Raw genomic sequence first — 13870 nt, forward strand, 5'->3', positions numbered from 1 at the left:
GGTACCTAAAATTTTGAGTAATAATACAAGATTGTCGTTAAACCGAACACCAGCAACCAATCACAGCGTTCTATTCGGTTAACGTCAGTCGCGCTTCGACCATTCGGGAGGTGAGATAGGTCGATCGTCGCTCCGCGAAAAAAATACGTAACTTTTTGTGATTATCCATAGACATGCCGTCGCTTGCTTGAACAATATTTTCTACCTCTAAAATTTAAACAATTTAATTCAAACTTTGCCATTGAAAACTTAACATGTTAGACTTATTTTTGTAGTATTCGACTTGAACCGTTAAATTCAAATTTAAGGATAATTCATAAAAAACTAAAATTTTCGTCACCTTCGTGGCATCACCTTCGTGGTGTTTTATACACGAAGGTGATTTTAGGCCACGAAAGTGATTTCTTGCTTTGGTTTATTTTAAAATATAGTGACTGGTGTTCATATTTTAATAATATTTTAATAACTAATAAATTATACGTGGTGCCTAAGTAGAGTTCAGTACATCAATAAAAAAATAAGGGCCTCGTATTTTTGTTGTCTGTCTGTATGTCTGTATATGTGACTGTGTATATGTTTGTAAGATAAATTTAATCTGAAGTTTGAGTTAAAAGTTGTACAACAAAAATACGAAGCCCTCTGGCCTAAATAAAAATTTTATTTTTGTTGAGGGACTAATAATCAGTTAGAGTTCTTTTTTATTGAGGTACTGATAATCCGTTTTTTGCTTCTTTAGCATTTCAGAATGCCACCAGTGTCACCCTTAAAACCAATTGCGTAGAATCTTGTAACTTAGTAGGTGACGTTATCGGTAAAATTTTATCTTGTATTTAAGTAGGTACCTATTTATATTATGTTATTGCTATTTATCTATGAAAATAAGACAAAATATATGTTTTATAAACACTTAAGAGTCATTTACAGTAATAAAGTTTGAAAAAAATATTGCTGTGAAGTATAGAATCACTTTCGTGGCATCAAAAAATTCAAAACGTTAAAGCTTCCAAACGAGACTCACTATTTGACTGATTTACTGAGAATACAATCTGCACATCAAGCGCTACAATTTTTGATTACAAAAAGTTGAAATAAGTTAGAAATAAAATTCGCCACGAAGGTGACGATGAGAACCGTGGCGATGAGAAATACCCATATTCACCTCGTTTGGGTTTATTGAATTTTGCTCTTAACGCTGAGGACATTTTAATCTGATATGTAATTAAGCTGCGCCACGGTAGCTTAAACAAAAACAACAGGTTTCACCGTAAATAAACGCTGCAACGAGCTGATTCGTAGAATAATTTTACTTGATTGTTATTGTTTCTTCTTCTTAGCAATGAAATTAAATAATATGAATGGTTGGTACTTAGTTGATATTTCAGCTAAGCTTTGTTGTAATTTTCCACATGGACATCCATTACACGGTAATACTATCATACAGTATTGTAACTTCATATAAACGGGCGAAACGCGAGCTTTCTTCGAAATTCGAATCTCGGTATGCGCTCGACATGCAAAAGTCGGGGTGCGTGACAGTTTATATAAGTTTATATGATATAAATTCATTTCAATAACGTTCATATTGTATAATAAACGTATGTTATAATAACACTTGATATAATTTTTTAACATATAATGTTTACTTCATATAATAAATCATTTCTAATAATATCATTTCAGATACCAATCACAACGCATAAAGACATTTGATATAAACCTTACTTAATCTAAGACTCATTTGATGTAATTTTGTTTAATATAAATATTATTTCACATAACCATTACTTGTAATAAATATTATTTGTTATACTCTTTAATTGATATAATTTCTGATAGATATAACTTTAAGTATGTTCTTCTTTAGCTTGACTTATAAATGACTTTAGTGACAAAAACGAATCGCCGTAAAACCGACTCCACGTAGTCTTGTCTGCCCTACCCCTAGAGTGTAATTTAGAAGCGCGTAGGCACGGAGGGGCGAGGCGGCCCGCGGGCTGAGGAGCAGGTGGCTGGAAGCGAGGCGCTGCGAGACGCGGTGTCGAGCGAAAGCCATCTGCGACGATTAGCACGCGAGGGACCGCCAGAGCCCCGCAGTGCCGGAGCCGTGACAGAAGTCTCAAGTTTTTAGTCAAATTTGCATGCTGCATGCCTGCATGCCTGCATGCCTGCTTGCTTGCTTGCTTGCCTGCTTGCTTGCTTGCTTGCTTGCTTGCTTGCTTGCTTGCCTGCTTGCTTGCTTGCTTGCCTGCTTGCTTGCCTGCATGCTAGCTTGCTTGCTAGCTTGCTTGCTTGCTCGCTTGCTTGCTTGCTGCATGCAATGCTTATTATAACAAATGAACTTTACATAAAATTATTATTGTTATATGATTTAAGTTTTATAGGAAAAGAATTTTATCTCATTTGATTGTTCGACATTTTATTTTTATATGATTTGAATGTTATTTGTTTTAAATAGTATACATTGTAAGTTTTATAGAAAATATTCATTATATCAAACCATTTTATATCAGTTAATAGTTATTTGTCTTAAAATTATTCGTTTTAAAATTATATTATTCGTTTATTATAGTAAATAATTATTATATTAAACGATTTTATATAATTTGATGTTATATCCTCTAAGTATTATATGAGATGTAGTTATATCATACATTACACACCCCAAAAGTCGGGGGTGTCGCGAATGTGTCACAGTAATGAACGGACGATGTGTTGTTTTTAAACAGTAAGCGCTCTATTTTTATAAAAAATAATTACAAGTACCTATTTATACAGGTTGTTAGGTAAATAGGTTTATAAGCCGACAGTAGACCATTATTAACATACCTATGCATATAAATGGTAGATATGGTGAAGTCAGTGATATCATCATTTTTTTTAATTTTCATACAAATCAACATTTATAAAATCAGATTTGTATGAAAATTAAAATGATAATATCAATTTTCTGACTTCACCATACCATTTCTATAGTTTATAAGCTTGCCCATGGGCTAGTGTCGGCTTATAAACCCATTTACCTAACACCCTGTATAATAATCAAGCATTTTGTACGCTCGAGACGCATACATTTTACGGTCGTAAATTTATAAGATTTGTTACCAAATCTTAACACAAATATATTTTTTCAATTAAATCTACTAATCACAAAACAACATCAATTTTTATCCTATTTCATTCACAAAGTATTTTGTTTGTCAAAATAAAATAAAAATTACAATCACAAAATACATTCACAATACAAAGTAGGCAGATGTAATGAAAATAGGGTCTGCAAGTAGGCAGCCCTATCGCATGTTGTCATACGGTGACGTACCGCGCGGCTGTTGACATTTATTTCAAAAATATGGCCGAGTTGGAATACTGTATAGATAGTATTACCGTGTCCATTATCTTACTTATTTAGAAATATTATCGGGAAGATTAATTTACTATTTTTCTTTTTCTATGAAATACCTATTACAGACCAGCTAAGCAGACCAATGTATATAACTTTCATCATAGACCAACAACATGTTCATGTTCAACAAAATGTTTTACAAATAAAACTGTTAACAGATTAGCGAAAATACAACACAGCTAGGTTTCGTGGAAAGGGAAAACAAAAAGGCCATCTCTATTAACTGCGATTTAGTGCATTTTTAACACGACCCGCGTGAATGCTCTGAAATGAACAAGCGGGCGAGTTTGTTGCAGTTTGCCGGCAAAAAGTTATTTTACACTACACAGGGTGGAATTTTATTATGCCACCTGAAGGGAAGTATTAATAATATGTAGATAGAAAAAAAATCCACCCAGTATTTCGCCCGTATACATCTCTTGTTAATGAAATGTCCAAGAGGACCACAAATGTTCTTCACTATAGACATTTGATCGGAACACAGGTGGTACAAATAAATGGAAATCACTTTGTATAACGGTTCCGAATTTGGTTATGATGACCAGCAGACAGAAACCTTGTTTCTGCCCTCAGTTATTACATAGAAAAACGAGGAATCTAGGTACCTACTAAGAATAGCACTCTTTATTGAAATATTTTTAAACCTAAACACTTAGTGGTTCATTTACATTCAAATAATAATAATAATAATAACGGCCTCTACGTGTTGGATCTGTATCCCCACGCAAGCCTTATAAAGGACCGGGCCACTTTTGACCCGTGAGCTCCAAAGCGTACAAACATAATAATAATAAAAATCTTTATTTGGCACGGGACAAAAAATGACAATTACAAGTATAAAAAGGTACACAAAGAAGAAAAAAAATAAAAAATAAAAAACAGTAAAATAATCCAGCCAGATCAGTAAAAATCCCGAGCCAAAAAGGCGCCCGCTCAGCGATACTCGGGACATAAGTAAATGTCCCGACGCTGATTTTCAGCGAGTACCCTTGCCTAGGCCTCGGCTGTTGGGACCCAAACCGCGTCCGCCAAGCATAAACTAATTATTTTATTAAAACTTTTATATATTCAAGAGCGGATAGGGGATGCTCAACAGTCGAGGCCCCGCGTGGCGCTCTGCTAACATATAAACAAACAATAAAAATAAAATAACATTACAGACACTAAGCTAAAGACAAAATCAAGAAAAATACTAATAAATGAAGAATGTGTAGGTGTGTTGTGTGTGTGCTCCTGAACGTGCCATCAATGCGTTAGTGTGGGTGACGTGTTGAGTGTTGTGTGTTTACTAATAAATAAATAAATAAGTCAACGAAACGGGAATAAAATAAAATAAATAAAATGTTAATGAACAATAATAAGTAATAATAAATACTAAAGTAACGATCACAGACCTCCTGCAAATGTCATAAATCATACGACCGCTTAACATAACATGGCGAAAATCGGAGACATCCAGCATCGACAAAAGCGCCCTCTAGTTATGCAGGCAAGTGCACCTTAACTAAAGTGGATATAAACCGACTGAACATTATTAAATTCAATGAAAACCAAGGCAAATGGCAAGGGCACCTTAACTAAAGTGGATATAAACCGACTGAACATTATTAAATTCAATGAAAACAAAGCGTTAACCCGAAAGGCAGTTTATAATTGCCTATTATTTTAGATACTTCGAAAACCCATTTTAAGACTGCTATTTGGGCACAATACAAAACAAAACACTATTCTATATAAATAAAGACAATACCAACCTTCTCGATTTTGTGCACAATACAAAGTAAAATATTATGTAATGTTGTACCTAAGTATTTATAGATACCTATACCTAACTGAATCCTTTATATTCTACGAATTTTAACTCGCCGTTATGAAACCCATACCAACATTGCAACTTGTACATGATGAATTATCAGCAACTCTAAAGTGACATAAAGACGCCATGCATGGTAATTTGTTTCCAACAAACTAAAATTTCTGAATATTTCACACAAAAAAACAATGCGACAAAAGTAATGCTAAACAGGCAATACACGCTACTGAGCTCAATCTTCAGTATTCTTCTTCTAGGGTTTTGCAAATGTGATAATAATTTGAATTATTATTTTCAGAACATTTCCACTATGTGAAGCGGATGATTGGCGCTGACTATGTCGGCATTGGCGGCGACTTCGACGGCGTGAACAGGTAATAATATATCTTGTATTAGTATGTAAAGTAATATGTATAGTCTGACGTGCTGTTGTCTGCTCATAAGATAATAACGCATCTATGCAGTCGTAATAAGTCCTATTTTGTAACAAAAAATAGTCGGATGTGCTGTTGACTCTACAATCTGATGACCACTGAAACCTCTTATTCGATTAGGGTTAAGGGTTAATTTTAATGAAAATATACCGAAAGACTAAAGATTTACGCATTTATCTTGAATTTATCGACTGAACACAGCTTCAATATTGATAGCATACAACACCAGTCTGTTTGCTTCGTACAACGCCATAGCAAACCCTAAATAATAGGTGTGCTTGTTAGCAAATAATTTAGAGGCACAATACCATAGGCCTTCGATATTACTCGTACGAGTAAAATATACTTAGTCTCTAAATAGTTCATGATCCATATAAAGGTAACTCTTGTAAGCACACGAGACTAGCACCCATTGGTAAAAATGCTACATGTTATTTTACCTATAACATGAAACATGCACATAACCATGGTTTCAAGCATTTAATTATACTTATGCCTTTGCAAGTATCCAACGGTAGGCTTATAGGATTACCGGTAATAAGCATTGCATACCGAATTGATATTGAACAGAGTGCACTAACCGCAGGGCGAACAACGTACACATATCGTTCACGGTTTCGTTCACAGAGATTTTGGTTAGAACTTAACTATTGTAATTGTCGCAGTTAAGTTAGATTCAATAATAGGGTTCAGATATCTATGATTTATTTTACATTCATAACCAAATAAATAGCTACGCTAATGACACTTAGACATAAGATTAGACGAACTCTGAAACAAAATGAAACTGAAATACTGAATTTTGATATTTGTTCCCTCTGGATAATGTAACATTTGTCTTGTAAATAGTTTGGGGATATAACTAAGCAATTGCGACGGGAATCGAAATCAAATATTACATTATCTACAAGCATAGTAACAATCATCTACAAGTTTTTTCTGGTACTGGTTTTTGTGGTTTCTTACCTATTACTAATCCTCAGGGTGCCTCGTGGACTGGAAGACGTGTCTCGCTACCCGGAGCTGTTCGCCGAACTGCTGCGAAGCGGTCAGTGGAGCGTACAAGAGCTGAAGAACCTGGCTGGACTTAACATGCTGCGGGTGATGCGTCAGGTGGAAAAGGTATTTCAATTTTGTACTTTATTAGTTTTTTACCTCTTCTTCAATCAGTAATTCGAACGTCACTTTGGGTATATATATCATGGAATATTGATAATGTTAATATTGTTTCTGTCCATATCGTAGAGCGGCCACAGATTTCACCAAAACATATGCAATGGAAGAGCCCTTGATTTGAGTGTTTAATATTTGGCTCTCCTGGTTTCCGCATACGCTTATTTTATTTACCATATTACGACAAAATTAAAACTGATTTGATGAACGCAAAAGGACTAGAATAACGTCGATTGAAAACTGCTTATCCAACTGAATTTATCCAAGCAAACAAACTTTAATAGTCCCAAGTGAACATTATTAACTCTCGTTTAAGTTTCTATAATGTAATTGATACAACAATTAGAACTCCAAGCTAAGCACATATAGGTTCAAAACCAAATGCAGTTCCGATACTCCGTTTTCCAACTAAATTGGGTCCGTTAGTCTCTATCACCTGAGGCGTATCATTACGGCATCTCGATGCAAACTTTGTTGTTGCAACTGTTGTTTAAGCATTAACCAGGGGTTCCCGACCAGTGTCCCACTGTCCACCAGCAGTTAAAATATATATTCCATTTTAAATTTCACGAGCGATAGGCTTCCGCGTGTCATGAGAGGGTTTGAGTAATAATAAGTAATATTAGTCCCATATTAGGATTACCGAACTTGTAAGAACAGACAAATCACATTGATATAAATGTAATTAGTTGCTTTTCTAAATAAAGAAGACTTCCTACTAAATAATACTTACTTATTTTAGATACCTCCTCTGAAGGTTGGAAACACTACACTCGAAGTTGTTGACAATTATGTATACCTGGGACAAACAGTCCAATTAGGTAGGTCCAACTTCGAGAAAGAGGTCAATCGTCGAATCTAACTCGGCTGGGCAGCGTTTGGAAAGCTTCGCGATATTCTCATGTCCGAAATACTGCAGTGTCTCAAGACAAAAGTCTTTGACCAGTGTGTGTTGCCAGTGAAGGTATACGGATCTGAGACGCAGTCGCTTACTATGAGCCTCATAAGAAGGCTCAAGGTCACCCAAAGTGCGATGGAGCGTGCTATACTCGAAGTTTACCTGCGTGATCGAATCAGAAATGAAGAGATCCGTAGGAGAACCAAAGTGACTGACATAGCCCGCAGAATCGCTAAAATCAAGTGGCAGTGGGCGGGGCACATAGCTCGTAGAGATGATGGCCGCTGGGGCAGGAAATTAAGTTCTTGAGTGGCGACCACGAACCGGAAGACGTGGCGTGGGCAGCACTGGTGGACCGACGATCTGGTGAAGGTCGCGGGAGGTGCCTGGATGCGAGCGGCGCAGGACCGGTCTTTGTGGAAATCCTTGGGGAGGCCTTTGTCCAGCAGTGAACGTCTTTCGGCCGAAACGAACGAACTTATTTCAGTTTCTTTTAGTGCTTTTTCGGATTTTTTAATAGTCCCTGCGAACAATAAAGAAATCAAAGTGGTCCTTGGTCCAGAAAAGGTTGGGAACCACTGAATTAAACTGAGGGCTGGTTTTCCAGGAAGAACTAGTATTTGTAGCTGTGAACTTGCCACTTTTAGTTCGTTGAAACTGCTTCATGCAGATGCTTGTTTACCGTTTAGTTAACCAAACCGTTTGATGTTTTACCGCAATCGCAAAGTTGAGTACATAGTACTAAAGGAATAACTTGTTTTTCTGTATATTTGTATAAAGAAACTGCTACGCAAGCAAACAACGTTGGTTGAATGTAACTAACGATTTCCTTGAAATTATTTGTATGGCAAAAATATTCGTTATGAAGCAGGACTTTTACAAAGACGAAACTAAAGATGACTTTATTAACGCAGTTTCATTCGTTAGGTTAGGTTAGATTTAACAATAAATATCATTAGATTACAAAGATACAAAATAAAAGTAATCTTTTATAAATACGGATGCCAATTACTTCGTCATCAACTTTCACATTACCCATGCCGTTTTTTTGTATTCCTCTTTTATCTTTCTTTAATTGCATTGTTTGGTTTAGGTCCGCGACGAGATGCGCACCAACGGCGTGGAGCCCGAGGAGCACCCCGACTCGCCCAGCGACAACGGGAACTGCACCAGCAACGCTTTCTACACTGAATATGTTTAAACACATGCGCTTACGCATGTCTGCCAAAAACAGAAGTACGTGGAATGAATTTTATGTATTATGGTGCGAGCGTCATCAACAATGATGCAGAGGTATTTCAGCTCTGAATAATATTTAGCAACCATTTTTACACCCTGAAAGCGAAATGCCGGCAGCTAACAGGCTAGAGCAATTAGGACCGTGCGCAAATTAATCACAACGGCACCTGTCGTTTTTAAACAAAACAAATGACATTCAATCGTTATCCTCGCACCAGGCAGGTATTCCATCACCGATCGACCATCAATATAAAAGTTGGGCGGCTATTCCGTTTCTATTTGACATCCGAGAGGTTAATAACCTTCGATTGGAAAATGTGGGTATGAGCAATACGTCATTCCAACGCCCGCTCTGAATTTGGCAGATATGTGAAAAGTGTTCACGTAACAATAACAGTCCGACAGTTTAATTCCAATTGATGTATGTTAAAACAAGATTAACGTATACAATCTATGTTAGCCCCAATCGATGAGCCTCGCTGGGTAGACGTACACGTGCGGTGGGACTTATAGTTCCTATGTGGGAATCAGAAAAGTATACAAAGTCCAGTATTAATTAACGTAATACTGATTACCTACTAACAATATAACTGAACATAACGAGTACAATGCCTGATATTCGCGTGGTGTAAAATCAGAAGCGTTGTTAACTCGAACACGTCGTTATTTTAATACTGGATTGTGAATAAACGAAAGAAAGCGAAGCGAGCAAAAATAAAAGCTATCGCATTTTGAAGTTTATTATTCTGCATTCCCTTTTCGGGTATTCTACAATAATTTATTAAAAACATTTCCATTAATGTGGATTTTTATTTCTATTTTCACCTTCAGATAATGTTCTAAATGTTATTTTTCATTCGTTCAAGACTTTATTTGTATAATGTAATCGCGTTAAGGTGAGTATAGATTAGAGCATTTCTGTATAATGTAACGTTCTTACGAATGATACAACACAGGTAAAAAATACCTACGATATCATAGCGACTCGGTTGTTCTATTACAAGTGTATATGCTCTAGTCTATACTCATCTTTATATAACATTATTTAAATCTTTGTCGAAATGCGATAGCTTCACTCCCATTACATAATCAATATTATGAGCAGGGTTTCATTCAGGGCATTAGCTTGAGCCCTGGTGCGGCCCTCTCTTTAGGTGGATATTGTAATCATCAGTGTTGTAAGTAGAATGATAGATGTACACTGTGGACTAAGCACTCTTCCTTCACTCACTGTTGTCTTTTGGGGTCACATATCAACTCTCTACTACTGATATCCTGTGTAAATGGCAAATTTCCGAGACGATAGGCAACTACGAAGAAAATAGGCCACCACATTTTCCCAACTATTTCAGGGGCCTACTTATGAATGAAAGATTTTTTAACAATATCAACATCGTCATAGAGAAGTATGTCGAGTAGCTAGAACAAAATATAATTAATGAAAAGAATGAAATGTGAAACTAACAAAATTAATTAAAATTGGAAAGGCTTTAACGGGAAGCCTATAAGAGAGAAAACGGTAAAAGAACAAAAATATTTTTTTTTACAAAATTGTGATTAAAAAATAAATTAAAAGTTCGGATTAGGGATGTACTCGTAGGTAGAATATAAAATTTAACAATGTTAAAATGTTATCGGTTGAATTCGAATAAGGGTTTTTGACAATGCCACTTTTACGATTCGGTTGTAGGGATTTGAGTAACAAGAAAAATTTAATATAAAAAGGAATTGAAGCCATTTTGGACGCACAGGATTTGTTCGTTTCTTTACTTAACTATTATACAATTAATATTGGATGTATGGATGTAGTTTCAATTAGTTAATGTAGTAAATATATCTTCCTCAATACTTCGTGTGAAGTTTTTACTTTTCAAGTAAACTAAAAATATAGACTATAATTATTTACTTTGTAATCATGATCTTCATATTATTACTAATATTTATACCTATTATTAAGTTTTTCAATATTATTAAAAATCTTATATTACCTTTCATTTATTTAGTTAATACGACAATAACACCCTTCACAATGTACGAGATTTCATCTCGAAGAACATCTGAAAACATTGCTAACATTAAATTAAAACTAAAGTGTAATGATATTTGGAAATGAGAAACCTATTTCTTATAAATTACGACTGAACAATTTTTTGAACCTTTATTGTCTAGCATAAACTAAGTATTTTGTCTGAAATCTGGCTGTTATTTTGTGATTCGTTTTAAACAATATTTAACTATGTAGAGAAGATATGACGTAATCACTGTACTTCCTAACACAAGCGTACATAACAGTATTTATACAATCTACGTTCTTAGTTACCAAGTTTTTTCTGCGAGTTGAAAGCGTACCAACAACGTGGCTAACCTTTGGTAGCACGCACCACGATCGGACCTACACAGCAAAGAATATATTTATTGGTGACGAATATTACACCGTGATAATTAAATACTACGGCTGAAATTGCAATGATAATGGTGTGACTATAAGAATTGCAGCTTCGTATTATTACAACATTAAAGTTTTCAACATCTAAATATCCTCACCTAAAGATGTCTCGCTGTAGCTTTCCGATTGTGTGCACTCCCTAAGCGACATCAGACAGACTCTGTCCACCGTCAACTCAACAAAAGCTTTCAAGCGTTATAAAAACCTCGCGCTATTAGTTAAAACAATAAATCTACAACACCCACGACTTTACAACACTGAAAACCAGTTTCGAACTGAGAACAAACCGCAAGTTTGCGGCGTAGCCCTACTGAAATACGCGCCACCTACTCAAACGGAACCGCGTCTTTGTTCCTGGCTTCCAACTCGCAGTTCTAACATTTTGGAAACAATAAACAGTTTCAAAAACTGGGACGTAGACACATTGTTATACAAGGTAACCGAGCACCACAGCACATTGTAAATGGTTACAGTAGAGCCGTCTCATACAGGCCGCTGCTTAGTTTTGACGTGGTCATGTTTCAATACAATTCACATCTAGCTGGAAGTTGTATTTTGTAGCAACTTCATAGCGTTGACAATCCGACGGTATCGTTTGTCTAAACTTAGTGCTGCAGCGCCACTTAAGATGTCCAAAATTGCAATCATATCAACTACGAGTAAAATGAGATAATGACAACTTTTAGGTGGTTGGAAAATCCAACGACTAGAATGCCGAAGATAGTTAACCATGTAAGCGGGCCATAAGAAGCGGTTCTATTGTACCTCCCTATTTTGTGACTACAGCGTATTAACGAGCTTCATAATGTATTTTAGGCGTGCGCTTGTGACCTGTGAGTTGAGTGGTCCGCAGCTAACCTTATAATTTCAAGCCGACACGGCTCTTCGTGCTCTTATCAACTATCCTACAGTATCACAATTTCTTCACAGCCACGGACCACTCGACGCCTTTCTGAACTGTTTTACATTTAACACGACTTAATAAAACAAATTAACACAATTGCTGTATACTTATTCTGGTGTTTTATTTATTAGTCCCATAATATTAGGAACCCTAGACTATAGTAGTTGATTTAGAGAGAACTGAAGATGACGAGTCATTGAATATTACATTGTTTAGACATTTGTACAGAAATCAATTAGTTACATTGATATAGACACAAAGAGAGACACGATAAACTCAGTTTATCGCACTATTTAAGTAAATAACGATTTTATTAAATTCAATTATACTCCTCTCTATTATAGAGGAAGTTACACAGATGTTGAAAAAAGAGCTAACCCGTAAATGTTCATAACTACATTGAGAGTAGAAGTAATTTATTCTAGAAATATTATATGAATATCAATAGGTACATATTCGTACTTATCTTATTTAACATACAAAATGAGAGTGGATTGTTCCAAAATAAAATAAAACCAATATGGAAATCCTGAAATAAACGTAACCATAGAAGTGAATAACGTAATAAAACCTTATGAATTTCGTTAGGGACTGACACGAGATACACTGTCTAATACAGAAGATGGATTAGACAAACTCGCATCTCCACGCCATTATTATCTGAATAAATTATTTGAGAATAATAATGTTCCATGTGTCGGTGACTTGTGTACAAAGCCTGTACATACGAAAGGCTTTTGGTAATTTGGAAATTCGCCAAAGGGAATACAAAACAAATATGAAGGCTCAAGGAGCGGAGACGCGGCCTGGTTAAGAGCGGGATATACAAATATTCTTGAACACTTCGTTGTCGTGTGTATGTTTATTTGCGGTGTTTCAACGGAACAATACATATGAGTATCTACTAAGAGTTATAGTAAACTGTACTAGGACAACATTGGAAAACTTAAGTTCTAGATCATCGTCTGTATGTGTATGACGACCGTAACGTTTTTCGCTGTGGTTGGCAATTTCATCGAGTATAGATACCTGACACAATACTAGCGAGAATGTAATATTAAATGTATTTACATCCGTAATCTGTTAAATATTTTGTCTTTCACTAACTTTACAGAACCAGGACTTTTAAAATAATATCCCCGCTCTCCGCTTAGACCACACCACAAAAATCAAAGAAAAACGGGAGACATACGAAATGTTTTCCATGGCTCTCGTTCCGCGGCACACGCACAATTAAAAGAGCACACAAATTATTTTGCGTTTGTTCCCCGGCTACAGCACAATATATGTTGTTTTTGTATAATAACTCATAAAGGAATATTTTATATCATAATCTGAAATTCTTTGATGTTAAATATTGTCGACATAACAGTTTTTCATTACCAAACGGTCTAACTGCTTATTATATTATATTATAATATTCTACCAGCTTTCAGACGTCCTTGAACTAGGGGGTCTACCATTACTTTTTTGTCCAAACGTACATGAACTAGCGTAAATATTAAGACACGGGTCTTAACGCGACGTTTATTAATGAGTTACATTATGTACTCACGGGTTGAC

At 35.7% G+C, this 13870-nt stretch overlaps 1 protein-coding gene across 1 annotated transcript in view; it reads left to right on the forward strand.

Moving 5' to 3' along the window:
* Positions 1-12417, forward strand: part of LOC135086787 (dipeptidase 1-like) — a 229171-nt gene extending 216754 nt beyond the window's left edge. Inside the window, exons 10-12 of the mRNA XM_063981579.1 lie at positions 5512-5587; positions 6631-6769; positions 8812-12417. Coding sequence (XP_063837649.1) covers positions 5512-5587; positions 6631-6769; positions 8812-8919 — 323 coding nt within the window. The 3' untranslated portion in view covers positions 8920-12417. The remainder of the gene's footprint in view (positions 1-5511; positions 5588-6630; positions 6770-8811) is intronic.
* The last annotated feature ends 1453 nt before the right edge of the window (positions 12418-13870 follow it).

The sequence above is a fragment of the Ostrinia nubilalis genome, chromosome Z (assembly GCF_963855985.1).
Source record: "Ostrinia nubilalis chromosome Z, ilOstNubi1.1, whole genome shotgun sequence".
Lineage (NCBI taxonomy): Eukaryota > Metazoa > Arthropoda > Insecta > Lepidoptera > Crambidae > Ostrinia > Ostrinia nubilalis.